Genomic DNA, 26,029 nt, shown 5'->3' on the forward strand with positions numbered 1-26,029 from the left:
CGCTCCTTACTCAGAAGAGCAGGAGCAGCCGGCTTTTTATAAAGCACTTTAAGGTTTGCAGAGCACTACATCTGCCATGTTGCACAAGCCTTCTAACTACCCAGTGAGCTAAGTAGTACTTAGTAGTACTAGCATCCCAAACTTTCAAGGATCTTTGATAGACCAACCCTGTTATCTTGCTGATGGAAAAACTGAGTCTCAGGAAGGTCAGAGAGCTTTAGGTTTAAAGACCTGGAAGGACCTCAGACTCTGTCTCCTTCATTTTATAGATGAGGAAACTGAGGCCCTAGGAGATTCAGTGACATGTCCAAGTTTAATCAGGTAATAAGTGACATAGGCAGGATTGGAACCCAGATCTGCACTCAGTCCTCATGGGTACTCTTTGGAGTCTTTCCAGTTTTCATAGACTCTTATCCCACTCACTGGATTGTGTTGTTCCTGTCATCTAGCCAGTCACTACCTCTTGTGTGAACTCAGCACTCACTTATAAGCATTAAGTGTCTATAATGTGGCAAGCACTGGGGTGAGTCAGGTACAAAGAATGAAACAGCCCCTGTTCTCAAGAAGCAAGTGCTGGCATTTTTATACTGAGACCCAAGCTTTCAAATGTGAGATGAGACTTCTTGCCGCCGAACAACAGCCTCCTAAAAGGCCATCCCCTCTGCATCCATCCGAGTTGTGTCCTAGCAGGGATCACTGGTAGCACCCCCCAGGGTGAGGGGTGTGGTTCAGGGTTACATACTTGTCTTTCCTTCCCTGGCACGTTGTCATCATGGAACAGGCAAAATCGACTCCTGCTCAGTCTGCCCGTGTGGAGTAATTTCGGGACGAGCCTCAGCACAAGCTGTCGTCAGGGAGTAGCAGCTTGTGTTTACAGCTTCTTCCTAGAGGAGGGGGAAGGGAACAGGACTCAGTGTTCAGTGGCTCCATTACTGCCTACTTCCCACATGCTGTACTGGTCCTAACATAGGCCACTGCCAGGCCCTCGTCCTCAGGTGTGGCTTACAGAAAAACCTCAGCGCAGTCGTCATGTTCTTTCCCTTCTTGCTACATGCAGACATAAAAAAGGCAACTCCTGAATTTAAGTTAGATTCATTAAGTGAATAATAGTATTAAATGTGTATATAGTTTGTCAAGGTAAAGAGGTAGAATTGTTTTTTTTTTTCCTTTCAAAGATCTCCTTTGGGGAATACAGTCTTAAATTTGGGGATGGCCTCCATTTGGACTGGTTCACAGTGTGCCCAGCCAGTCAGTATGCCCACAGATGGTGAACATCTTGTATTCTTAGGAGTTTGTGACCTGCTCTGACAATCAGTTAAACGAGTGGTTTCTCTCCTGTTCTCCTTTGAATAAGTTTTATAAATCTGCCTGGAGAGTTTCATATTGGACTTATATAGATATACATCAGATTTGCAGGTGACAGTTTGCCCTGCATCACCAGCAGAAGACTGATGTTGTTTGTTACCTTTCTTGGCCTTTCCTCAGTAAAGCCCATAACTTGTACCAGGGGCGATTTTGTAAATTGGGAAGCTGAATGATGCTATGTGTGAGATGTTAAAATAACTTGGTCTCTATCCTTCAGACACTCTTGCCAATCATTTCATCTTCAGTGTCCAGGAAAAGTGACTGACAGTGATAAATTAAATAAGTACTATGCCTGAGGGAGATAGAGTTATTGCAGTTGGTTTGTTTTATCTCAGTATTTCCTGTCATATGTTTTTCTCACACATTTAATTTTTTTAAAAATAATTCCTATTTTTGAGGTGTTTGTCCATTTAACTCTTTCTCTGTGTGTATCCCTCTTTCCTAGATTAATACTTTACCTAGTTCTGTTTCCTTACATTTTCCTCTTCCCAGATGTGTACCTTAAGTATCTATGGAAGTGTTTACCTGTCATTGAGGTCCAAAGTGAGAAGCATCTCTTCCTCTTTGACCTTCACCTGGGAGAGTGCTCTGTGGGCTAGCTAATTGGGAATCTTTATTTTCACTACCTTTTTCTCCAACAGTACAAGAAAAGCTAAGAGTATTAGCTGTATCTGCCAGCTAGATCCTGAATATGCCGATATAGTTGCTGCAACATTTGATCAACAATTAAGGGTTAATTATTAATTTTTATATAAAATTTTATATAATTTTTATATAAAAATTGCCTATTAAAGACAGAGTGGTATAATGGTTAGACAACTGGCCTCAAGACCAGAGTGACATGGGATGACACATAGTACTGGTGTTACCCTAAACAAGTTTAAAACCAATTCTCTATATTATAAAGAAGGTGTCAACTTGTATTAGTGGAAGGAATTTCCTCACCCAGGAGTGCATTATGCCCGTGAAGGACCAGATCTAGGCAGAGCTCTATGTACTGGCCGCTGTGTTGGTTTTACAAATATAAAGAATTGAAACAGGGGCAGCTAGGTGGCACAGTGAATAGAGCACCAGCCCTGGAGTCAGGAGGACCTGAGTTCAAATCCGGCCTCAGACACTTAGCACAAAAACTAGCCATGTGACCTTGGGCAAGTCACTTAACCCCAACTGCCCTCCAAAAAGCAACCAAAAAAAAAAAGAATGAAGCAGCTTCTACTCTCTGGGAGTTTGCAGCCTCAGACAAATCTCCGACCAATCTTAGAGACTGAGAAAGTTCTTAGATATTTGGCAGCCGTTGACCCAAGACCATGTTACCTCCATTCTCCTGCCAGATGGATGGGCAAGGTCTTGTCCATTAGAAGATGTGATGTTCCTTTACTTGTGTGTCTCCTGACATCACTTGACCTGAGGATAATTTACCTTGTGTACCCAGTAAAGATCTGAGTCAGCTCTTGCTGTTTTTGAAGGAACTATTGCATACTCTTTATTTTCCCTATCTTGATCCAAAGTCTATTAGAACACAGAATCAGTAAGTTGACTAAGGATACTGAGGGAGGTGAGATTTTTTTTTAATTAGATTAACAAAATGTTATCAAGAAAACCAGATTTTAAATTTGGAAGATAGAACCACTGAAACAGATGAGCCTAGAAGACCAGGAGAGATGGTGATGCCATTGATAGAAACAGGGAATGAGGAATAAAAAGTTTCTGGGGGTAGGTGCAAGTACATACAAAAATATCCATCCATTTATTCACATGTATTCAGATTCTCACTATTTGAAGTTATAATTATGTAAAATATGGTCATTAGTTTCAGCCCAATGTAAATACATAGTGGGAATTTGGATGACTTAAGGGTATTCACTAATTGGGACCTAGATGTACAAATATTCATACGAATAAGCAGGAGCTTTCCAAACAGACAGTGGTCTGTACTAGATGATGTTTGTTTAAATGCCTGAATATTTCCAGCCTGTTGAATGCTTCTGGATGACATCTCCCTCTGTAACAGAATGGTGCCTTTGTTCTCTGTTTAAATGGTTTTTTTTCTTTTTAAATTTTCAGGATTGAGTCTAATGATTTGCCTCTGCTGACTGCCATTGCTAGCACTCACTCTCCTTATGTTGCTCAAATACTCTTATAAGCTAAGCTCCAGACAAAAAACAACAACAAATGCAGAGACATTTGACTGGAGGATTGAGGCAAGCCAGCAGCCTTATCATGAAGACAGGCTTTCCACCACTGCCTGTTTGGTTTTGAAGTGGACCTTTCTTTAGAAGACTTTGGTTTACATGACTTAATGACATTCAGGTTCTTCTCTAACACTTTAGTCACCTATGGATTGACAGGAGGAGAAGGTGACCTTTAAAAATTGTGAAAAGGCAAAACAAACACTACAGCAAATGCTAAACTTTCAGTATGAACTGGCTTGTGTTACTTGGAGAGAAAAATGGACCAGCCAGACCAGCTGGTTCTTCTCCTCGCTGACTTTGGAGGAGGGAGCTGCTCAGTGTACAGAACATTCCTACAGCCAAGCATTCCCCAGCTAGGAAGGGAGATGCTGTCTGAGCTGGAGAAGGCATGTTGGCCTGTTGTGCGGGCATGGGGAGAACAAGGACTCTGCAGTAATTGGCTGCTGGGATTTTTTTTTCCTACAAGGCAAGAGTTCCGAGGAAAGCCACATTTTTGTTGCCTTCAGAAGCTCTGATAGCTCCAACTGTCGCTGTTTTGATAATGAACACAAATGAGGATGCCTGTGGGGACAATGGGATTTATTAGGGACTAGTTGTCGTTTTAATTTCTTCTGGGAGGTGATATTGTTTCAGAGGCAAACCTGACTCAGATTTGGAATGGCCTGGGCACAGTGGTTCAAGAAATCTGAGAAGAGATCCAACATGGTAATGTGATCAAGATGTCCTCGGCAGCAGTCAAGTCCACAGTCCATAACCCTGTGTTACAACCTCGTGCTTTCGTGTTTTTGGCTGCCTTTTTTAAGAGAGGCCATTTACCCAAGTTATTGCTGGTAACTCAGGGGAGGATTTGGGGGGTAAATTCTTCCAGCCCAAATCACTTTCTTCCTGTAACAGTTAGAAGTGACTCTCTTTACACTTTAAATGAGAGAGCTGGCCTTTTGTGAAATGAGACCTTAAAATGACTGGGGGGAAATAAGGTTTGAACATTTGCAAACATCCTATTGTAATCCTACCAAGTTTTTGCACTATCATGTCTGTGCCTTCCCGTCTCTGACACCCAACTTCCTCCCCCCTCCCACAAGAACCTTTGGATAATTGGTTCTGAAGTTTCCCCACACACAGAGTACCTCCATATAAAATCCCTTGTTCTTAAATCTTAACTCATTTCTTTGGTGTTTCAAAAACTGTGCTTTGTGCTGACATTTTTTCAAAAAGGACATCTTAGTTTACTATCCATAAAGTAGTAAATGAGAAAAATTAGATACCCAAGATGAAAAGGGGCACTTTAAAAAAGCATTGAACACCAAAAGTAATCATTTTAGTCAAAGCAATCAAAAAGCATCCATTCACCTTCCTCCTGCCCCCAGTCTAGAGTTAGGCACGCTAGCAGAAGATGGTCCTAGTTTTGTATGCTACTTAATTCCCTGTTCTTTCCATTTTTCCTAACAGCAATTCAGTAACATCTAGTTTGTAGCCAAGATCATTAAAAAAAAAAAAAAAGCAAAAAAACACACCAGTAGAACAGAACAGTTAAGAGCCTGATCCCCGGCTGCCTGTCTGGCACATTGTCAGCGAGCCAGGCTTTGGTTTATTCTTTTATGGATACATGTTCACTCTCTTTTTTAAAAAGAGGATGCCAGCAGTAGTATGAGGAGAGTTGGGGGGTGGAGTTACTTCTTGGGGATGGGCAACTGCTTGCTTTTGTAAAGGACCTTCCATTCTTTCCCTGAGATGTGAAATGTTTACCAGCTCATTATGACTCTTCTTTCTGTTTTCGGATCTCCACTCTATGTGAACATTTCAAAGAGCAAAGCTCTATTATTTTCTTCTTATACCTTTGTGATTCCTGAGGAGAGACTTCAAGCTTTGTCTTTTTAAGTGCTTCATGGGACCACAACTGCTGCTTGCTAGCCTTTAGGTGAGAAAAAATGCAGTTCACCCGGCTCGACCATTTCTATCCAATACCCTCTCAGGAAATCAGCCAAGCTGATGCTTCTTTCTGCCTGTCCTGTCCATTCATCTTTGTCTTCCAATTTCTTTTCTTGTTCATTTTCTAATCCCCTCCCCCCCAACTTCCAGGGTTCATATAGAATTCCCTTGCACAGTAGACACTAACCAGTATAACTGCAGTGTGTACATAGTGGCTTTCTGAAAAGCAAGCCCATTTAATGTAACCAAGCATTAAAGGGGCCATCTTAACTGCCACCAGCAGCTTTAATGCTACCCTCCCCTCTTTGGTTTGAGCAGGTTTATTTACCCTCTTAATTTATTTTTAAGTTCCAAATTACGTAGTCTTTTTTGGTAAAGTGTCTATGCTAAAAACAACAAAACAAACAAAAAAAAACTTTAGGTGGATTTTATATGGGTGTTTTGTCTCCCCCACACTCAGGATTCCAGTCAGTCCATATTCCTCACAACTGTTGCCTCCACAAACAGACCTAGAATGTTACTGCTGCTATTTTCAAATACTGCATTAAGAAAAAACACTCATACTTTCTTTTTGTCTAATCATTCAACTTCTTTCCAAACCACAATAGAAACCTGTGACATTGTGTTGAAATAAATACTTTTTTTTTCTTTTTAAGCCAGTGGCTTTATTCTAACTAATCCGAAGACTTGGGAGAGTCCTTGCTCTCTCCCATCCCCACTTCAAAAAGAAAAAAAAACTACCTCAGTTGACAGGATTCCACCTTTTAGGGCTTCTTCAACTTTGTAAGTCTTACCTGTTGTTGAGTGTAACTTTTGTAGCCTCTTGCTTCCTACACAAGTTAGTATGGCATGATGGAGCAGACGGTGTGTGTAAATGTCGTGGGGACGGCCCTCTTTAGAGCATGTGTCAGTTTTATTTTTTAATAAATCGATAAGTAATATGAATGTAAGGGGAATTTTCGTGTGTTTAAAACTGACAGTAAAATGAAAAAAAATGTAGCTGAAAAAAATCTGCAAAATTTCCAAAGCGTTTTATTCTTTTATCAGTGTTATAATAGCTTTTTGTACAGGCTGCAATCCATTTTTCTGAAGTGTGCTGTTTTTTAATGAAAGTGATTGTAATCTTTTCACATCCCATGAAACTGCTGTTTATACATTACTGACTTTTACAAGCCCATATTTTTCAAACCTAACTTTTTTGGAGGGAAGAAAATCCCTACCGCATTCAATGTGACTCAGCTGCTGTTTGGACTCTTCTAATGAAATACTGAGATTTTATAAAATGTATAGTCTCTAGCTTTTCATTCTAGTCACCTGGGCTAGCCTTTGTCCGTGAAAGCAACCAATAGAAAGGAACCCTGAAGTTCTTTCAAATGTATAGTTTTTGCCACTAACCTGTACTTTGGAGAGTATTTTTTCCCCGTGGATATTTTCCACTACTAGCATGGAAAGTCTACACCTGAACTCTTATTAGAGATGTACATTTGGCTATTAACTTAAAAAGCAAAAACAACCCACTTGTATAAATTTACCTTGGATCAGAGCTCCTGCACCTACTCCAACTTGCTGAATGTTACTGTTAACAGTGAACCATGCATCTTGGAAGAGAGAATGTGACATACTGAAGCTTCATTGGTTATGCAAACAGGAGAAAATTCTGGATTTTGCTATTATTGCATCTCTTTTGTGACAGACTGAAAGGATCTTATTTTTTGATCGGTCAACTAGGTACCAATGTCAACTGTGTGGACATTTTTTTCTTACTACTTTAAGTGTAATCATTTTGATCTAGTTCTCTGTGGCATTTGGTGCAATAAATTTTTTGAATACAGCTTAGGCTTTCTTTCTCTGACATGCATGTGGTGCTTAAGCTTAGGCAAACTCCATCCCTTTCATCCAACAACTCAAATATGCTGGGATGACATGCTTGTCCCTGTGGGGTTTGAATGGGGGACTGAAGCCCCTACAGACTGACCACAGTAGAAATCCAACTCATCGGATGCTCACAAATGTATTGTGAGTGGAGGAAAAGTTTCTCTACACAATTATACAACTGACTTGTATAGAAATTCTGCCATTCAGTAAAGAACATACAAAACATACATGTATGTATACATGATAAGAGACAGCATGGATAGAACACCAGCCTGGGAGTCAGGCCTATGTACTTTCAGATCCTTTCTCAGACACACTCACCGTGGCAGGCAAGACACTGGACCCCTCAGTCCCCCAAACCACTCAACACTGTTGCTGACCAGTGGAGGGGATTTCCATGTGAGGAATTCTCTATGCCAGTGAAACCACAGGTACAACACACACACACACCATATATATATATATGCCTTCACTTTAAATTTGGCATACATATATAATACGTACATTGTATATATTTCTCTCTTCCAGTCTCAGTTTGTCAAGGACTGGGGCTTTTAAGATTGCTACCAGCACTGAAAAAATGCCTGATTCTTTTGAGAAATTAACTACTCGACCAAACAGTAAATATCAGAGGTGGAATTTGAACCCAAAGCTCCTGACTCAAGATTTAGTATTCTGTCCATTCTACCATATGTTTCTTTTTCTGGTGCCAGGTTAAAACAGGAGAAAGTGGAGAATGGGTTGTTTGGAACAAGACACTTCAAAAAAGTCACATTTCACATCAGTTTTTGTGCTAGCTACTAGGGATAGAGAGCAAGGAGTTTGCAGTGTCATTGGGGGAGGAAAGAGTGGAAATGCATAAATAATCACCATGTAAGAGACAGTGAGAGGTCTGGGCAAAGGCCTGGAGATGCTGGAAGACAGACTCAGGGGAATGGGAGTGTGGCAGTGGAAGGGTTCATGGTGGCAATGTCACCTGAGCTCACCCTTGGAGAAAAAGAGTTGTTTCAAAAGATGGAGATGGAAGTGGATGAGAGGGGGATAAGAGCTCCTTCAGAGAACAGGGGAAGAGCATGAGCGATGGCAAATAGGCAGCAGGAGGAGGCAGGATAACAAGGGGAAAGAATAGTTAGGTTTGGAATGCAGACTATGTTAAGTATGGACAAGTTAACTGTCAGCAGACTGGAGCCTTGAATGCCAGGGTCAAGAGTTTATACAGTATAAAGTTTTCCAGTAGAAGAATAACATAGAGATCATATTAGGACAGTTGCTAGGGCAATGATGTGAAGGAGAGTTTGAAGTAAAGGTAAGACTGGAGACAGGACATTTAGGATGTTAACTGTTCACTAGATCAGCAATACTTAGCCTTTTTTGTGTCATGACCTCCTTTGACAATCGGGCGAATCCTTTCTCCAAATCGTGTTTCTGAGTGTAGAAAATACACAGGATTCCAAAGGAAACCAATTACACTGAAGTAAAATTATAAAAATTAAAAAATCAAAGTCACAAATACCAGGATAAAAACTTCTGGCTTATCTCGTTAGAGATAAGGGTCTGAACCAGAGGAGTTGCATAAGAGGGCCCAGACATGAGATATTGAAGATGTAGAAACAAAAGGACTTAGTAACTGATAAGGTATGGAAGATAAGACTGAAGGGAAAGGAAAATAGCGCCTCTAACAGAAATAAGGGTTGATGGGTATGGGGGAAGAAGATAGCTCTATTTGAAAATCTTGACTTTGAGATGCTCACAAAGCATGCCCACGGACCTGTCCGGCAGGCATTTCAAGATGCCAAACTGGAGCATGTCGAAGACACTAGGGCTAGACCTAGATATTCGGATCATCCACAAAGACGTGACAGTGGAACCCAAAGGAGGGGATGAGATCACCAAGGAAACTGTAAGGAGAAATCTAGGACAGTACTGTGAGGGGCAAGAAGAATCGCAGAAAGGGAGTAGTAGAAGAACTGAGAATTCAGTCACAGATGCCAGGGGATTCGAGGGTGTCAAGAAAGGTGAGTGAGCAGTCCACAGTGTTAGCTGTTGCCGAGGTGTTGAGGCTCAAAGACGAGTGGAGGAGAGACAACCCCAAAAGGCTACCACTGTCCTGGGCTACACTGAGGAGGAGGAGGAGGATGTGCCCGAATGAGGGAAGTACTGGTGCAGAACCTTTGAGAACAACAGGTTTATTCTTTGTCTTTGTACTCGTGATGCCCAATACGATGCCTGTCACATAATGGGTTATTGAGTGTTGCCTGATTTCATTGTTATATTCTGTTGGACTACATCCAGAATACTTTGCTCTGTTCTGACCTCCCCTCCTTACCTCCTGTTTTAAGAAGGGTTTAATAAGGGGGCGGATAGGTGGCGCAGTGAATAGAGCACCGGCCCTGAAATCAGGAGGACCTGAGAACAAATCTGGCCTCAGACACTTAACACAAAAACTAGCCATGTGACCTTGGGCAAGTCACTTAACCCCAGTTGCCCTCCAAAAAGCAAAAAAAAAAAAGAAAGGGTTTAATAAGATAAAGAGCACCCAGAGGAAGACAAATCAGAATTGTGAAGTCCATTCCATGTGAGGACCAGTGAAAGGAACCAGGGATGATTCAACTGGAGAAAACTTGGCTGACCTCAAGTATGTGAAAGGCTCTCCCATGAAAGAGGATGGCCCCCTGTATGCTAAACAAGGAACAATTGGGGAAGTGCAGACAAGGGGAAGGTGGAGAGTTGAAGAGAGACCATTTGATGTAAGGAAAAATTTCCTAAAACTGAGAACTATATAAAAATAGAATTGGCTGCCCTGGGAAGTAAGGGGTTCCCTCTCACAGGAGGTCTCACAGGAGCATCCAACTGATGCTGGATGACAATTTGTTGGATATGTTGTAAAGGGTTTTTTCCTCAGGTGTGGATGGTCTCTGAGACCCTTTTCAGCTCTTAGCTGCCAGAAGGAAGGTCTTAGAAAAAAAAGATTACTGTTTTGGTGATAGAGATGTCATTATTAGCTTGAGAACGCACAATTCTGGTAGAGTTGTCCAAACCTAGCTGTCCAAAGTTGAGAAGTGAGTAAATGAAGTGGAAGCAGAGACTACTCTTTTATAATTATGCTTTGCAGTGGAGGAAAGGAGAGAGAGAAGATGACAGCTGATGGGGAGTGGCAGGCTCAGGAGAAAACATCCATCTCCTGACTTCCTTCAAATTCCAGCTAAAATCTCATCTTCTAGAAGGGCTAGTGCTTTTCCTCTGTAGACTAAACCTCACCACCTCCACCCCATTCATCTATTAGCTTGTTGGGACATAGTTGTTTTTGTGTTGCAAACCCCATTAGACCATATATATGAGGGGAAGCCTAAGCATATTCTGTAGGCTGAGAGGATCGAATTAAGAAAAGCATTCTAGAAATAGAAAAAATGAGAATCCATTGTAGTCCTTTCTCATCAGATCTTACCTGAAGCATTGTGTGCAGTCCTGGGCACCACAGTTTAAGAAATACATCAGTAAGTCAGTCAGCAACATATAAAATACCTACTATGTGTCATATACTAAGTACTGAGGATACAAAAAAGGGAATGACAGTAACTCACAGGGTTTGCAACGACAACTATGTCCAAACAAGATGTAGAGGACTGGAGAGTAGTCTACAGAAGAAGGAAAGATGAGATTTTTAGCTGGCATTTGAAGGAGGCCAGGAAATGGACATGAAGAGGGAGAGAATTCCAGGTATGGGGACAACCAGCAAAAATGTTCAGTCAGGAAATAATGTTTTGTGTGAGGGAAAGCAAGGAAGTCAGTGAGACTAGATTGCAGAGTGTGTTGGAGAGGGGAAAGGAGGAGCAAAGGGAGTAATGAGTAAGAAGAATTGAGGGGTAGGAGGTGCCAGGTTATGAAGAGCTTTGAACGTCAAGCACAAGAGCTTGTATTTGGTCATAGGGAACCATGAGTTCATTGAAGTGGGGCAGGGGTGTGTATGTGGGAGTGTGTGTGTGTGTGTGTGTGTGTGTGTGTGTGCGTGTGCGTGCACGTGCAATACTCAGACCTGCACTTGGGAATCAATTTGATGACTGAGTGAAGAATTGACCGATGTGGGAAGAGAATTGAGAAAGGGAGATCAATCAGCAGGCTATTGCAATAGGCCAGACATGAAATGGTGATTTGGGACTGCATTAAAGTGGTGGCAGTGTCATAAAAGCAAAGGGAAAATATACAAAAGAAGATAGAAATGATTGGCTATGGCAGGAGGGGTGAAAGAGTGAATAGTGAGGATGACACTCAGGTTGCAAGTTGAGGTGATTGAAGGATGGTGGTGCTCTCAACAGTATTAGAGAAGTTCAAAAGAGGAAAGGGCTTGGGGGTGGAGAGCAGAACATAAAATAAGAGTTCAGTTTTGGATATATTGAGTTTAAGATACACATGGGACATCTATTCAGGATGTCCAATGGGCAGCTAGAGATATAAGTGGAGGTTAGGAGAAAGGTTAGGACTGGATAAGTAGAATTGAGAATCAGCATGGAGATGATAATTGAACCCACGAGAGCTGATAAGATAGATCACCAAACAAAATAGTACAGAGAGAGAAGAGGACTCAGGATGAAGACTTCAGGGACACCCATGTTTAATAGGTGTGAGCTGGATGAAGATCCAGCAAAGAAGACTGAGGAGAGATTGGTCAGGTAAGAGAACCAGGATAGTGTCAAGGGTCAAAAATGATGAGAGGATAAGAAAAGGCAAGAATGAGAATTGAGAAAGGCCATTCAATTTGTCAGTTTGTCCATTTAGAGGTCACTGGGAACTTTGGAGAGAGCAGTTTCATTTGACTGATGAGATGAGAGCCAGATAAAGAACAAAGTGTAGACAGGCTATAGACAGCCTTCTCAAGGAGTTTAACCACAAAAAGAGAGGTTTGGAATGATAGCTAGCAGGGATGGATGGGTCAAGTAAGGGGTTTTTGAGGATGAGAGAGACTTGTTTTTATGAAAAGCAGCCGACAGGGAAAGAACAAGGAAATGATAGGGTGTAATCTGCTGTATATGCAGAGGGATAAGCCTTGGCAAGGAGAAGGGCTACTCTTCATATGAGACAGTGGCAGAAGAGTGATATAAGATAAAAGGGAAGAGATAAGAAGGAACTCTTGGTGAGTGTCTAGAGGAGGCCAAATGGTATAGTGAACTACTGTGAGGCCATGACATATAAGGATCCATTAAAGCAACAATGGATGTTCAAAGATCTGGAGAAGTGAAGATTGTGTGGAGAGGGGTGGTAATGATAGCAATCTTTAAGTACCTGAAGTGCTGCTATATAAAGGATGGAGTACATGAGTCTTCTTGGCCCCAGAGCAATGTGTGAAAGTTGTAGAGAGAAAAATGTAGGCTTGTAAACACTTGCTAATGATGAGAGCTGTTCACAAATGGAATGGACTGCCTCAAGAGCTGATGGATCTCTACCTTGGTCATCTTCAAGCTGAGGCTGGATGCTCAATTATCAAGTATGTAATAGTGAAGATTACTTTCTTGCGTGGGTTGGACTAGATGACCAATGAGGTTCTTTTCAACTTTCAAATGCTGGGATTCTGAGAGAGAGGAGGGGTGAGAGGAGAAGAGAGAAAGCGGGGAGGAGAAGGAGAGAGACAGAGACAGAGAATATTTGAAAGGGTCTGATTAATGGAATAATAGAATAATATCATGAAAGAACTGAGCCAAAGGTATATATAGATGGCTTTAGAGCCAGGAGGAGAGCTATTTTCCAATGAGACTAAAAAGGAGTGTAAGATGCATAAAAACATTCAGGTAATTGGAGAAGGGAAGTTGAGTTAAGGGGAAAATGGTTGAGAACACTGAAGGAATTAAAGGAATGGAGAACTGAAGCTTTCCCCTAATATTGAAGTACCACTGAGATGACTAGAGATTAGCAAATAGGGACTGCCACACACTTGGAATTTAATTTAATTAGAATAAGATCTGAGTTCATAGCCAATATAGATCTCTTTTTTATTGTACACTACTGTTGTGCAACCAATGCTTAATTACCTACATGGAGGCTAATACTCCCCTCCCTCTCCGTTGTACATATGAAAAAACTGAATCCCAAAGATGGCAAATGATTGCCTTGTCCACACAGCTATTAACAGACCTGAAACTAGAACTGAAGCCCTGAGTTCCCAATCTAGGAGCCTTTACACTCTTTTTTAAATTTATTTTTTTTTCAAATGCTTTATTAACTTCTGATTTACAACATTCATTTCTGCCAGATTTTGAGTTACAAATTTTCTCCCTGTTTTTCCCCTACCCACCCCCCCAAAATAGCAGTCCCACAGGATATCCCCTCCTCTAATCCGCTCTCTCCCATATTTTCTCCCATACCCCTTTTGACTTTTCCAGTGGATCTCTATGCCCCAGTGCCTGTATATCTTATTTCCCAATTACATGTAAAATAGTATTGATAATAGCATATATATATGTATGTATGTATATATATGTACACACACAAACACACACACATATATACATACACATTTGAATATTTGATTTTAAAACTTTGAATTCCAGATTCATTCCCCTCCTCCCTTGTCACCCACCTGTACTGGGAAGATAAGCAGTTCAGTATAGGCTGTACATATGTGGCTAATGCAAAACAATAACATAGTAGATATATTGTAAAAGACTGACTATATTTCCCTCCCTCCTATCCTACTTCCCACTTGTTCTATTTTCTACTTTGGTCCCGTCCCTTTTCAAAAGTGGGTGCTTCCAACTTCCCTCCCTCCCATCATCCCCCCTATCATCCCCTTCCCCCCCTACTCTCCTGGAGGGTGAGATACCCTATTTAGCGTGTATTTCATTCCTTCCTCAAGCCAAATTCAATGGGAATAAGGTTGACCCATTCCCTTTTGCCTTCCTATTCTTCCCCTCCATTGTAACCATTTCCCCTTGCCTCTTCTATATGAGATAGTTTACCCCATTCTGTCTCTCCCCATCTCTCATTATATTCCTCTCACCTCTTAATTTCACCTTTTAAGTATCATCCCTTCCTGTTAAATTGGTCCTATGCCCTCTATCTATGTATAACTGTAAACATATATATACATACATTCACATATGTATTCATATGCCCATATACCCTCATATATAGACATATATATATATATATATATATTCCCTTCAACTACTGAGAAAAGTTTCATAAGTTACAATTATTGTTTTTCCATGTAGGAATGTTAATAGTTCAACTTTGATAAGTTCCTTATGATTTCTTTTCCCTGTTTACCTTCTCATACTTCTCTTGCTTCATGTATCTGAATATCAAATTTTCTGTTTAACTCTGGTTTTTTTCAGCAAGAATGCTTGAAAGTCCTCTATTCCACTGAATGACTATATTTTCCCCAGAAACATGATACTCAGTTTTGCTGGGTAGGTGACTCTTGGTTTTAATCCCAGCTCCTTTGACCTCTGGAATATCATATTCCAAGCCCTTCGATCCCTCAGTGTAGAAGCTGCCAGATCCTGGGTTATCCTGATTGTGTTTCCACAATATTCAAATTGTTTCTTCCTGGCTATTTGTAACAGCCTCTCCTTAATCTGGGAATTCTGGAACCTGGCTATAATATTCCTAGGAGTTTTCTTTTGGGGATCTTTTTCAGGAGGTGATTGGTGGATTCTTTCAACCTCTATTTTGCCCTCTGATTCTAAAACATCAGGGCAGTTTTCTTTGAGAACTTCCTGGAGGATGATTTCTAGGTTCTTACTTTGATCATAGCTTTCAGGTAGTCCAAAAATTTTTAAATTATCTCTCCTGGATCTATTTTCCAGGTCAGTGGTTTTTCCCATGAGATATTTCACATTGCCTTCTATTCTTTCATTTGTTTGGATCTGTTTAACAGCATCTTGATTTCTCATAAAGTCATTAGCTTCCATTTGCTCCAGTCTAATTCTGAAGCCATGATTCTCCTCATTGATCTTTTGAGATTCTTTTTCCATCTGGCAAATTCGGCTTTTTAAGGCATTCTTCTCCTCATTGCCTTTTTGAGCCTCTTTTGCCATTTGAGTCAGTCTGTTTTTTAAAATGTTATTTTCCTCAGTCAGGCTGTTGTCTTTCATTTCATAATTTTCTTGCATTGTTCTCATTTCTCTTCCCAATTTTTCCTCCACTTCTCTTATCTGCTTCTTAAGGTCCTCTATGGCCTGTAACCAGCTCATATTTTCCTTTGAAGCTTTTGGTGCAGGAGATCTGACTTCACTGTCTTCCTCCTGTTCCATGCTTTGCTCCTTTTTGTCCCCAAAATAGGAGTGTAATGTTGGAATCTTCTGTCTGCTTTGTTTCCTTTGCCTGGTCATATCACCACTCAATTACTTGACCCCTGGGCTTTTTGCTACAGTAGGACTCTGCCACCAGACAGGGGAGCTTTCATCCCAAACGCTGGGGTTTTCTCAGTTGCCAGAGGTATTAGATGGGTACCCTCTCTGAGGTCTCCACACACTCTGACAAGCTGGACACACACCCCAGGACCTCCACCCTAGACTGCAATCCAGATCCAAGAAGGTTACAGCAAGAGCAATAACCCCTCAGACTGGTCACTTGGTCTCACTACACTCTGCAGGCCAGGAGCTGAAGCTGCGATGTGGTGCTGGCTGGCTTTGCCAACATCTCAGCAGCTTCTGGTGGGAGAGGGGGGGCAAAAGCCATGCACTCCCACTTACTGGTCCCAAAGTCCAGACTGCACTTACCTCTCACTTTGTCCTTTGCATCTGTGTGTTGATAAATCTGGAAACGGCCACAGCTGCTGCTGATCTGGAGTCCCTACAGCTGAGGCTGGTCAGGCCCGCCCTGGGGCTAAAGCCTCTGTGTGGGGCTGGGCTCAGCTCCCAGAGTGCTGTGCTGGCTGATTGCTGCAGGCCTGCCGGGCTGTCCTCAGCAGGAGGTTAGCTTATCTGTGTCATTTTGTGGGTTCTGCAGCTCCAAAGTTTGTTTAGAGTCCCCTTTTTACATGAATTGGGGAATGTGGAAGCAGGAGCAGTGGGGAGGTCCTGCTTGTACTCCGCCATCTTGGCTCCACCCTGAGCCTTTACACTCTTAATGACTACAAATTGGTGCCAGGTGTAAGAGGCTAGGGTGCCACATCCTCTTCCTCTCCAAAAAAGGACCTCTCTACTCTGGACTTATCTGTGTGGTGCCTGAGTTGACTTCTGAGGGAGCTTGACCACCTAAATAAAGGGTAAGACTCGTTTTCCCACAATCTGGCTCATGTGCAATATCTTCCTAAAAAACAGGGAGTAAGGAAGGTAGTCAATGAATCAGGTATAGAACAGCTATTTATTTCCTACACAAAAAAGAAATGATTAGCTCAAAAAGCTCTCACGAACTTTCATTAACAAAGACTTAAAATGGGATCTAGAAACATAATTACTACTGTGCTTTCCTAGGAGGGAAAGACACAAATCATTTTTAAAAATAAATAAACAAAAGCATTTGGTTAGATGCTGAATAGGCACTTCTAGTCAGTAAATAAGTATTTTTTAAGCACCTACTGTGCCAGGCACTGAGGCTCTGAACTATCTAAACAATTCCTTTTGGGTCCATGTCTTTTGCAAGCCAATCTAGGGGTTGATGTATTCTGTCAGTGGTGCCCTCTCCGAAGCAGGAACTCTCCTGGCTTTGGGTCAGCCCTGATCAGTGGACTTGGGATCTATGAACCTCTCCAATATTGATGTACCTATGCTCAGAGAATAAAGATAAAGAAGAGGAGGCAGCCAAAGGCACAGACTCAAGTTTGCTTAGTTGAGCCCCTCCGCTCTAGCTGCCATGTGGGAGATGCTGAGGTGAGGCTTCCTCCTGTCCCTCACAGGATTGCTCCAATAATCCTGTCACAAGGTACAAATGGAAGGTGGGTGGTCTTATTGTTCAGTCTCATCCAACTCTTCATGACCTCATGAACCATAGTGCACCAGGCCCTTCTATCCTCCATTGTCTCCCAAAGTCTGTCCAAGCTCATGTTCACTGTTTCTGTGACACTATCTATCTATCTCATCCTCTGCCTTCCCCTTTTCCCTTTGCCTTCAATCTTTCCCAACATCGGTGTCTTTTCCAGTGAATCCTGTCTTCTCATTATATGGGCAAAGTATTAAATCTTCAGCTTCAGTATTTGACCTTTCAATAAATAGTTTGAATTAATTTCTTTAAGAATTGACTGATTCGATCTCTTTGCTGTCCAAGAGACTCAAAAACCTTCTCCAGTACCACAATTCAAAAGAATCGATTCTGTCACAGTCAACTTTCCTTATAGTCCAGCTCTCATAGACATACATTGCTACTGGAAAAAGCATAGCTTACAGAACTTTGTCAAAAAGGTGATGTCTCTGCTTTTTAGTATGCTGTCCAGAGTTACCAGAGCTTTCCTTCCAAGGAACAAGTGTCTTTTAATTGCATTAAATTGTTAAGTTGCTGTCTGCAGTAGTCTTTGAAGGCAAGAATATAAAATCTGACACTGCTCCTATTTCTTCTCTATTTGCCAGGAAGTGGCAGTTAGCAAGATCTTCATTTTTTTTTTAATGTTAAGCTTCAAACTTAACAAGGAGGCACTCTCCTCTTTCACCCTCCTCAAGAGGTTTCTTCACTTTCTGTTATTAGAATGGTGTAGTCTGAATATCTAAGATTGTTGATATTTTCCGTAGCAACCTTAATTCTGGCTTTTGATTTGTCCAATCTGGAATTTTGCACAATGTACTCTGCATATAAGTTAAATGGCAACATACAGCCTTGTCATACTCTTTTTCCAATCTTAAACCAATCAGTTGTTCCATGCTTGGTTCTAACTGTTGCTTCTTAACCTGCTTACAGATTCCTCAGGAGACAAATAAGATGATCTGGTACTCCCATCTGTCTGAAGATTTGCCACATTTTGTTGTGATCCCCCAAAGACTTTGATGTAGTCGATGTTTTTATGGAATTCCCTTGCTTTCTCCATAATCCAGCAAATCTTGGTCTCTAGCTGCTCTACCTCTTTGAAAGCCAGCCTGCTCTTCTTGTAATTCTCAGTTCAAATATTGCTGAAGTCTAGCTTGCAGAATCTTAAGCAAAACCTTGCTAGGGTGTGAAATGAGTCCCATTGTTTAGTAATTTGAAGATTCCTTGGCATTGCCTTTCTTCTGGATTGAGATGTAAACTGATTTATTCCAATCCAGTGGCCACTGCTGAGTTTTCTAAATTTGCTGGCATACTGAGTGTAGCACTATAACAGAATCATCTTTTAGGGTTTTAAATAGCTCAGCTGGAATTCTATCACCTCCACTAGCCTTATTGTTAGCAATACTTCCTAAGGTCCACTTGACTTTATTCTCCAGAATGTCTGGCTCTAGATCAGTAATCACACCATTGTAGTTATCAGTGATGTTAAGAGCTTTCTTGTGTAGTTCTTTCATGAATCCTTGCTATCTCTTGATCTCTTCTGTTTATTTTAAGTCCCTATCACTTTTGCATTTTATCGTGCCCGTTTTTGCATGAAATGTTCTCTTGATATTTCTAATTTTCTTGAAGAGATCTGTTTTACCCATTATCTCTTCTTGCTATTCTATGGAATTATATATTCAGTTGGGTATTGTCCTTCCCTTTCTCCTTTACCTTTTGCTTTCCTTCTTTCCTCAGTTATGAAAAGCCTCATCAGACAGCCATTTTTCTTTATTGTTCTTTTTTTAATGTTTTTTGTTGCTTTCTCTTGTATAATATTGTGAACCTCTGTCTATAGTTCCTTTACTCTACATACCAGATCTAATTCCTTAAATCTGTTCATCAGTTCTGCTTCATATACATAAGGGATGTTACTTAGGTCATACTCTTAGAGTCTGATGGTTTCCCCTACTTTCTTCAATTTAAGTCTGAATTTTGCAATAAGAAGCTCATGATCTGAACCACAGTCAAATCCAGTTCTTATTTTAACTAACTATATAGAGTTTCTCCACCTTTGGCTTCAAAGTATATAATGAATCTGATTTCTATATTGACCATCTGATGTTGTCCATGTATATAGTTGCCTTTTGGGTTGTTGAAAAAGATTGTTTGCTATGACCAGAAAATTACCTTGACAAAACTCTTATTAGTCTTGGCTCTGCTTCATTTTGTACTCCAAGGCCAAACTTGCCTGTTATTCCAATTATCTTTGAATTTCCTACCTTGGCATGCCAGTCCCCTATGATGGCATCTTGTTTTGGTTATTTCTAGATGTTGTAGGTCTTCATAGAACTGACCAACTTTGGCCTCTGCAGCATCAGTGGTTGGACTATAGACTTGTATTACTGTAATGCTGAACAATTTGCCTTGGATTAGAAAAGATACCATTCTGTAATTTTTGAGATTGGGGTGGGCTGCTACCTTTTAATTATCTACTGAGTCAGCATTTCTTCCTGTTCAGCTGCCAGTAAAGATACAGCTTTATCTTCCTCAAACCACCCAAGTCCTTCAATGCTGAGCCATACGGAGCCATGCATCCTCCAACCCCATGCAATACAACCCCATGGCTTTAAGCAAAATTTAGGCCTAGAGGAGCAAAGCATATTGCCATGGGTTGAGTTTGAGAATAAAACTTATCTGGTCTCATCACTTGTATTTTGCTAAAATGGCTTCTAGGACAAGGGACTGACTGAATTTATCACCCCATATAGCCAATCAATTGCCAAATTTCATAATTTCTATCTCCACAAGTTCTTTAGAAAATGTTCTCTTCCTATGTAGTCACCTGGTTCAAGTCATTACCACCCCTTTCCCTAGACAAGATAAGACCCTCCCTATTTGGCCTCCCTACCTTCTCTAATCCATCCTCCACAAGCCTGCCAAAGAGGTTTACCTGCACATCTCCTACTCAGCTCCCTGTTACCTTTGGGATCAAATATAAACTTTTCCATTGCTCCGGAAATGTCTTCACAACCTGGTCCCTTTCTGTCTCCGTAGTGTCCTTTTACACTTACCACTGCCTATAAATTGTCAGCATTGTTTACCGCTAAGTTATTCTTTGCTTTTTTAGATTTGCTCGCTTGCTGCTTGAATTTTATTGACAGTTTTTTTTATATGAAAATAAAATTTGATTGTATTATCAATTATCAAAGTGCTTTTGCTATAGAGATCACAGATGAGGGATGGAAGGGAGGGAAGTCAGTGAATAATTATCTAAAAGCCATTTTCTAGCCTAGAAACCAAGTTCTTGAAGATTCAGAGATTTTTATGAATTATCCTAATAACCTGTGTTTTTAAGCTTTCTAATTTCACAAAGAAAAGGAGCCAAGTGGAACTGAGATCTCTGTCCTAGACTAAAGCTTTCATTAATTAAACTTATCTCCCAGTAGAGAAGGTGCTCTGCAACTAAGGCCTTTGAATTTTCTCCATCCTCAAGAAGTCAGAGAGTTGAAGACATCAAGAGGACACACCATGATCCAGCCCCAGTGGATGGATATAGATATGTTTTGGGAGAATCAGTTCCACCTACTTTCAGACAGAAGGGGAGAAAGTGCTCCTCAACCCAAGTGACTTTCACAGCAATATCTTCTGGGTAATACTCATATAAAATGGTGCAAAGGAATCACATGCTATGAATTTAGGGGGAAAAAAAGAGGTGGTCATACCGTCACAAAAATGTTTAATATCAAATGTAAAAATCATCATAAAAATCAATTAACAACAATTTATTAAGCACTTACTACTTAACAGGCACCATATTAGGGCTGGGTTTACAAACACAAAGAATGAAATAATTATTACTTTTGAGGACTGCATTCTAGTAACAGAAACCACAAGTTCCTATATAAGCAGACACAGAATAAATATGAATTAGAGATCTCTAAGGAGGAAGGACAGTGGCACTTAGAGGAAGAGATCAAGACAGGCTTCATAGAAAAGGTGGTGTCTGAGATGTGTCTTGAAGGAAGGAAGAGGGATTCAGTGAGGCAGAGGAAGGGCATTCCAAGCACAGGGGATGATCAAGGCAAAGGCATGGAGACCTGTGATGGAGTACTATGCATGAGGGATAGAGAGAAGGTCCATTTGGCTAGATCACAGAGTGCAAGAAGGGAAGTGATATACAATGAGGCTAGAAAAACAATCAATCAATAAACATTTATTACATGCCTATTATGTGCCTGGCAACGTACTAAATGCTAGGACCAGGCTGTGAAGGGTTTATGTTTTGCCCTAGAGGCAATAGGGAACCACTGGAGTTTCTTGAGTAGGGGAATAATGAGGTCAAATCTATGCTTAAGAAAAATTACTTTGTCATAGATTCATCAGATAGCAGATTTTAAAGCCAGGAGGGATCTTAACAAATCACTGAATCTATCCCTCTCATTTTATACATGAGGAAACTGAGGCTAAGGGGTTAAGTGGCTTGCCCTTGGTCACACAGCTAGCAAATGGCAGAGCTACACAATAATTAATAAAGAGTACGAAAGCACCCTATTGAGGCAGCTAGGAGGCATCATAGTGCCCAGAGCACTGGGCTTAGAATCAGAAGGACTCACCTTCCCAAGTTCAAATCTGGCATCATACATTTACTAGCTGTGTGACCCTGGGCAAGGCACTTAACCCTTTTTGCCCCAGTTTCCTCATCTGTAAAATGAACTGGAGAAGGAAATGGCAAACCACTCCAATATCTTTGCCAAGAAAACCCCAAGTGGGGTCACAAAGAGTCAGACACGGCTGAAATGTCTTAACAGCAACAACAACAAAGGAAAGCACTGCTTTGATATTACCATGTTTCCCCGATAATAAGACCTATCCCAAAAATAAGCCCTCCCCCGAAAATAAGCCCTATTGAGATTGCTACTGTAGTGAAGGTGAGCCCCTGCGCTACACGCTACATTACGGTACCCTCTGTATGCACCGTCTCCCCCCCTCCAGGTGAAACGCATGCTGCGCTCCGAGCTGCATCCAATCAGAGCTGCAGCAGTGAGCACATCATCCTGTTCTTCCCCTGTGATTTGCTTGCTGGCGCCATTGAGAGCAGTGCTGTGGAGGAGAGCTGAGGCAGGACAACATAAAAACCCAGTATGTAAGCGGGAGTGAGGGGGCATGATGGAGTGAAAAGAAGGACTGATGGTCATAATTTTATTATTCTGTCTGTTTTGACCCCCAGACATGAGTACAAAGAGGAAGAGCTATACTGTTGAGTATAAGAAAGCAATTGTAGAGGAATCACGTGGCAAGAATCTTGCAGTTTTCTGTAAAGAAAAACTTTTGGATCTTCGAATGGTCAGAAAATGGAGAGCAGATTATAATAACCTCAATCAACAGGTGGATGAGGGAAAAGGGAAAAAGCACAGGTCTGGATCAGGTCGGCAGCCCTTATATCCTGACTTGGAGATCCTCATTGGTGAATGGATTGCTGACAGGAGAGCAAAGGCCTTGGTTGTGCGCAGGGCTGATATTCAAGCATTTGCCCTTTCAATGGCACCAGAGTTTGAAATGGTCTCAGAAGGATTCAAAGCATCACAACACTGGTTGGACAGTTTCCTTCAACGGTACAGGTATGAACTGTCCCTAAGAAGATCAACAACACTGTTTAAGCTGGAAGATGCTGAAGTTATTAAACATGCACTTGCATTCAAGTCCTTTATTGATAGGATCGACATTTCCAAATACCAAACCTGCAATATGATTGCTATGGATGAAACTGCAGTGTTTATGGGACAAGGATCTCAAACAACAATTCATCACAGGGGTGCAACGTCAATCTACATTCCCACCACTGGCTATGAAAGTACACGGGTCACCTGTGTTTTGGCAATTCGTTTGGATGGAAAGAAAGCCACACCTCTAATCATCAGTAAGGGCAAGAAAGATAAGATTGAATGTGTATCTGGCATTTACGTTCTTGAAACCGAAAAAGCCTGGTGTATACAAGCCGTTATAAGAAAGTGGGTTGATTTAATGCTGCCACTTGTTATGCGAGGTAACCAAAGAGGTCTGATAGTCTGGGATTCAGCCAGCACTCACCGCGCTAAAGAAATGAAGAACTTCCTTGCAGAGAGAAGAATAGATCAAGTAATGATTCCTGAAGGAATGACTGCCTATCTCCAGACCCTTGATATTGCGATAAACAAGCCATTCAAGGACCATTTGCGCATGGAAGTCAATGACTACATTGAAAATAGAATGGAAAGAAATCAGCGTGGAAACTTTGTGAAGCCCTGTCTGCAAGAAGTCATGACTTGGGTGAAGAAGTCATGGGATAAAATTACTGACAGCTGTGTCGCCAAGGCACTACGAGCAGGTTACCTGGACAAGACATATTCATTTAAAGAGAGCTATATTGCTGGACATGACAGATTGGGTCCACTTCTTCTGAAGGAAATGGAGACGCAAGACATCCAGGATGGAATTCAGGGTATGGACACTTATGACGATGTTGTTGAAGAAGATGACATGATCATTATTGAATAAAGGTACATTTTTTTGTTCACATTTACCTGTTTATTAAAATTGCTGTCAATGTTCATTAAAATAAGCCCTCCCCTGAAAATAAGCCCTCTGGTGTTTTTCTGTCCAAAAAAATTAATAAGACAGTGTCTTATTATCGGGGAAACACGGTAAAAAAAAATTATTCTAAAGGCCTACAGATCAGAAGCCATGGTTTAAGTAATTGCTAGCCAGCTAAAATGGATCAGCAAATGATAAAGAGCATAATCATCCCCTAAGTTTAAATGATCCTCCATTGTGACCATAAGATAATATTTTAAAACACAACAATAATGATAATAGCCAAAATTAATTAGCATTTACTATGTGACAGGCACTTTATAATTATTACTTCATTTGATCCTCACAAAAGCCCTGGGAAGTAGGTGCTATTATTATCCCCATTTTACAGATGAGGAAACTGAGGCCAATAGTATAAGTGACTTGCCCAGGGTCACACAGTTACTCAGACACTGAGGTTGAATTTTAACTCTGGTCTCCCTGACTCCAGGCCCAGCATTCAATTCACTTTGCCTCCTAGCTATCCCCATCTAGAACTTCAGCATGAGATCATATTTGAAAAGCACTTAGCACAATGCCTGGCCCATAGAAGGACCTGTATAAATGTTGGCTATCATTATTATTACTATTACATCCTATATCTCAGGGTTGTCATGAGATTCTAACATATACTAGTTTGTAGTGTCAATGCAATATTTACAACATCCACAATCACAATAAAGACCATGACTATAATTCCCGCATGGAGCTTGATTGCAAAATATCACAAACTCTCCATATAGAGGACAGAAGCAAAGCATTTATTTAGACATCTGAAAACTGAATCCCAAAACCAGTAAGCCCATTCCATCATAGCAGCAAAGAAATTAATAATCCATAACAACAGAGAGCCTTTAACTTTCCCACAAACCAAGATTAATATTTACTCACAAACCTCTCTATCTCCTTGCCTGAATGTCCTCTCTCTTCCACCATCTCTCTTGCTCCGACTGCCAGCTTCCTGTGGGCTCTAATCCACCCTTCAGCAAACTCCTCCTACTATAGGCTCCATGTGATTACCTTCAGCCTATCAGGTGACAGAGTTTATCTTCGAAGCAGGAAAGGTCTTCAAATTCCTCTAGGCCTATTAAGGGGCAGGGAAGATCTTCAAATTCCCATTCGCATGACATAATTGTAAAGTGTTTATCACTGTGCCTGGCACATAGTAAACACTATATAAATGGTAGGTGGTGATAGTGGTAGTAGTAGTAATAGCTATTGTTTTTACTACTACTGCCTACTGAAACATGGCCCTGACTAGCATGAAGAAGTAAAATCAAAGCAACCCAAGATGATGAGTGTTGCTTTCTGGTTTGTTAGTTTATCAATCTACTTTCCAATGGCCATTTAGAAGATCAGGATAGGATGGCATTTGTCCAACTGAATTATCATTATTTTCATTATTTTGCTTTCCTCATAGTCTGTACAGGAAACAAAAAGGTTTATTTTAAAATCCCCCAAGAGGATAACTTGATGGGAAAACATATAAGAGAGAGAGAGAGAGAGAGAGAGAGAGAGAGAGAGAGAGTAGATATATAGGAGTCATGTTGGAGAGCTGTTACAAAGGTGAATTTACAAGCCTTGGCAACAGATTGGATATAGGGGTGAAAGAGAGTGTGGAATCTAGGATGGCTCTTGTGTTGTGCACCTGAGGAAGTGGGAGGATGGTATTGCCTTCTACAGTAAAATAGTACCTTCCCTGTTAGGAGGAGGAGAAGGATTAGGGGGAAGTTTGTATCTATGTATACAGGATCCCAAGAATTCTTTAAATCACCACTGATTTTTTTAAATCCATTTTCCTGAAAAAAGGAAAAGGAAAAAGACCCATATGTATGAAAAAATTTATAGCAGCACTTTTTGTGTTGGCAAAGAATTGGAAACTGAGGAGAGAATGGCTAAACAAGTTATAGTAAAAATGTAATGGAATACTATTATGCTATAAGAAATAACAAAGTGGATGGTTTCAGAAAAACCTGGGAAGACTTGTATGAATTGATGCAAAATTTTCATTAGTTATTTTTGTCCATAGCTTTCTTTCTCCATTTTGACTTGCCATCATGTAAGTATAGTAAGCATATTTGTATCATACAAGGAATTGGTAGGACCTCATCATTTCCTACTTTTTTTGTAAATAGTTTTTCTGATAATGGAAGTGTTCTTTGTTTTTGTTGTTTTGTTTTGGAGGG

The 26,029-nt window shown here is 40.8% G+C and overlaps 1 protein-coding gene and 1 long non-coding RNA gene across 7 annotated transcripts in view; one reads left to right on the top strand and one right to left on the bottom strand.

Moving 5' to 3' along the window:
* Positions 1 to 6,431, top strand: part of FNIP2 (folliculin interacting protein 2) — a 140,305-nt gene extending 133,874 nt beyond the window's left edge. For all 6 annotated transcript variants that reach the window (XM_069097371.1, XM_069097336.1, XM_069097346.1 and 3 more), the window contains one exon: positions 3,430 to 6,431. In XM_069097371.1, the coding sequence (XP_068953472.1) occupies positions 3,430 to 3,508 (79 nt within the window). In that variant the 3' untranslated portion in view covers positions 3,509 to 6,431. The remainder of the gene's footprint in view (positions 1 to 3,429) is intronic.
* On the bottom strand, positions 743 to 24,840 carry LOC138168330 (uncharacterized). Its single transcript, XR_011170095.1, has 2 exons — positions 24,739 to 24,840; positions 743 to 884 (listed from the first exon to the last, which is right to left on the bottom strand). It is a non-coding gene; the product is annotated as an uncharacterized lncRNA (long non-coding RNA).
* Positions 24,841 to 26,029: the final 1,189 nt, after the last annotated feature.

Source organism: Petaurus breviceps, unplaced genomic scaffold, assembly GCF_028583685.1.
Source record: "Petaurus breviceps papuanus isolate PSGF00001 unplaced genomic scaffold, PetGlider_PUasm1.0 126, whole genome shotgun sequence".
NCBI classification, from domain to species: Eukaryota; Metazoa; Chordata; class Mammalia; order Diprotodontia; family Petauridae; genus Petaurus; species Petaurus breviceps.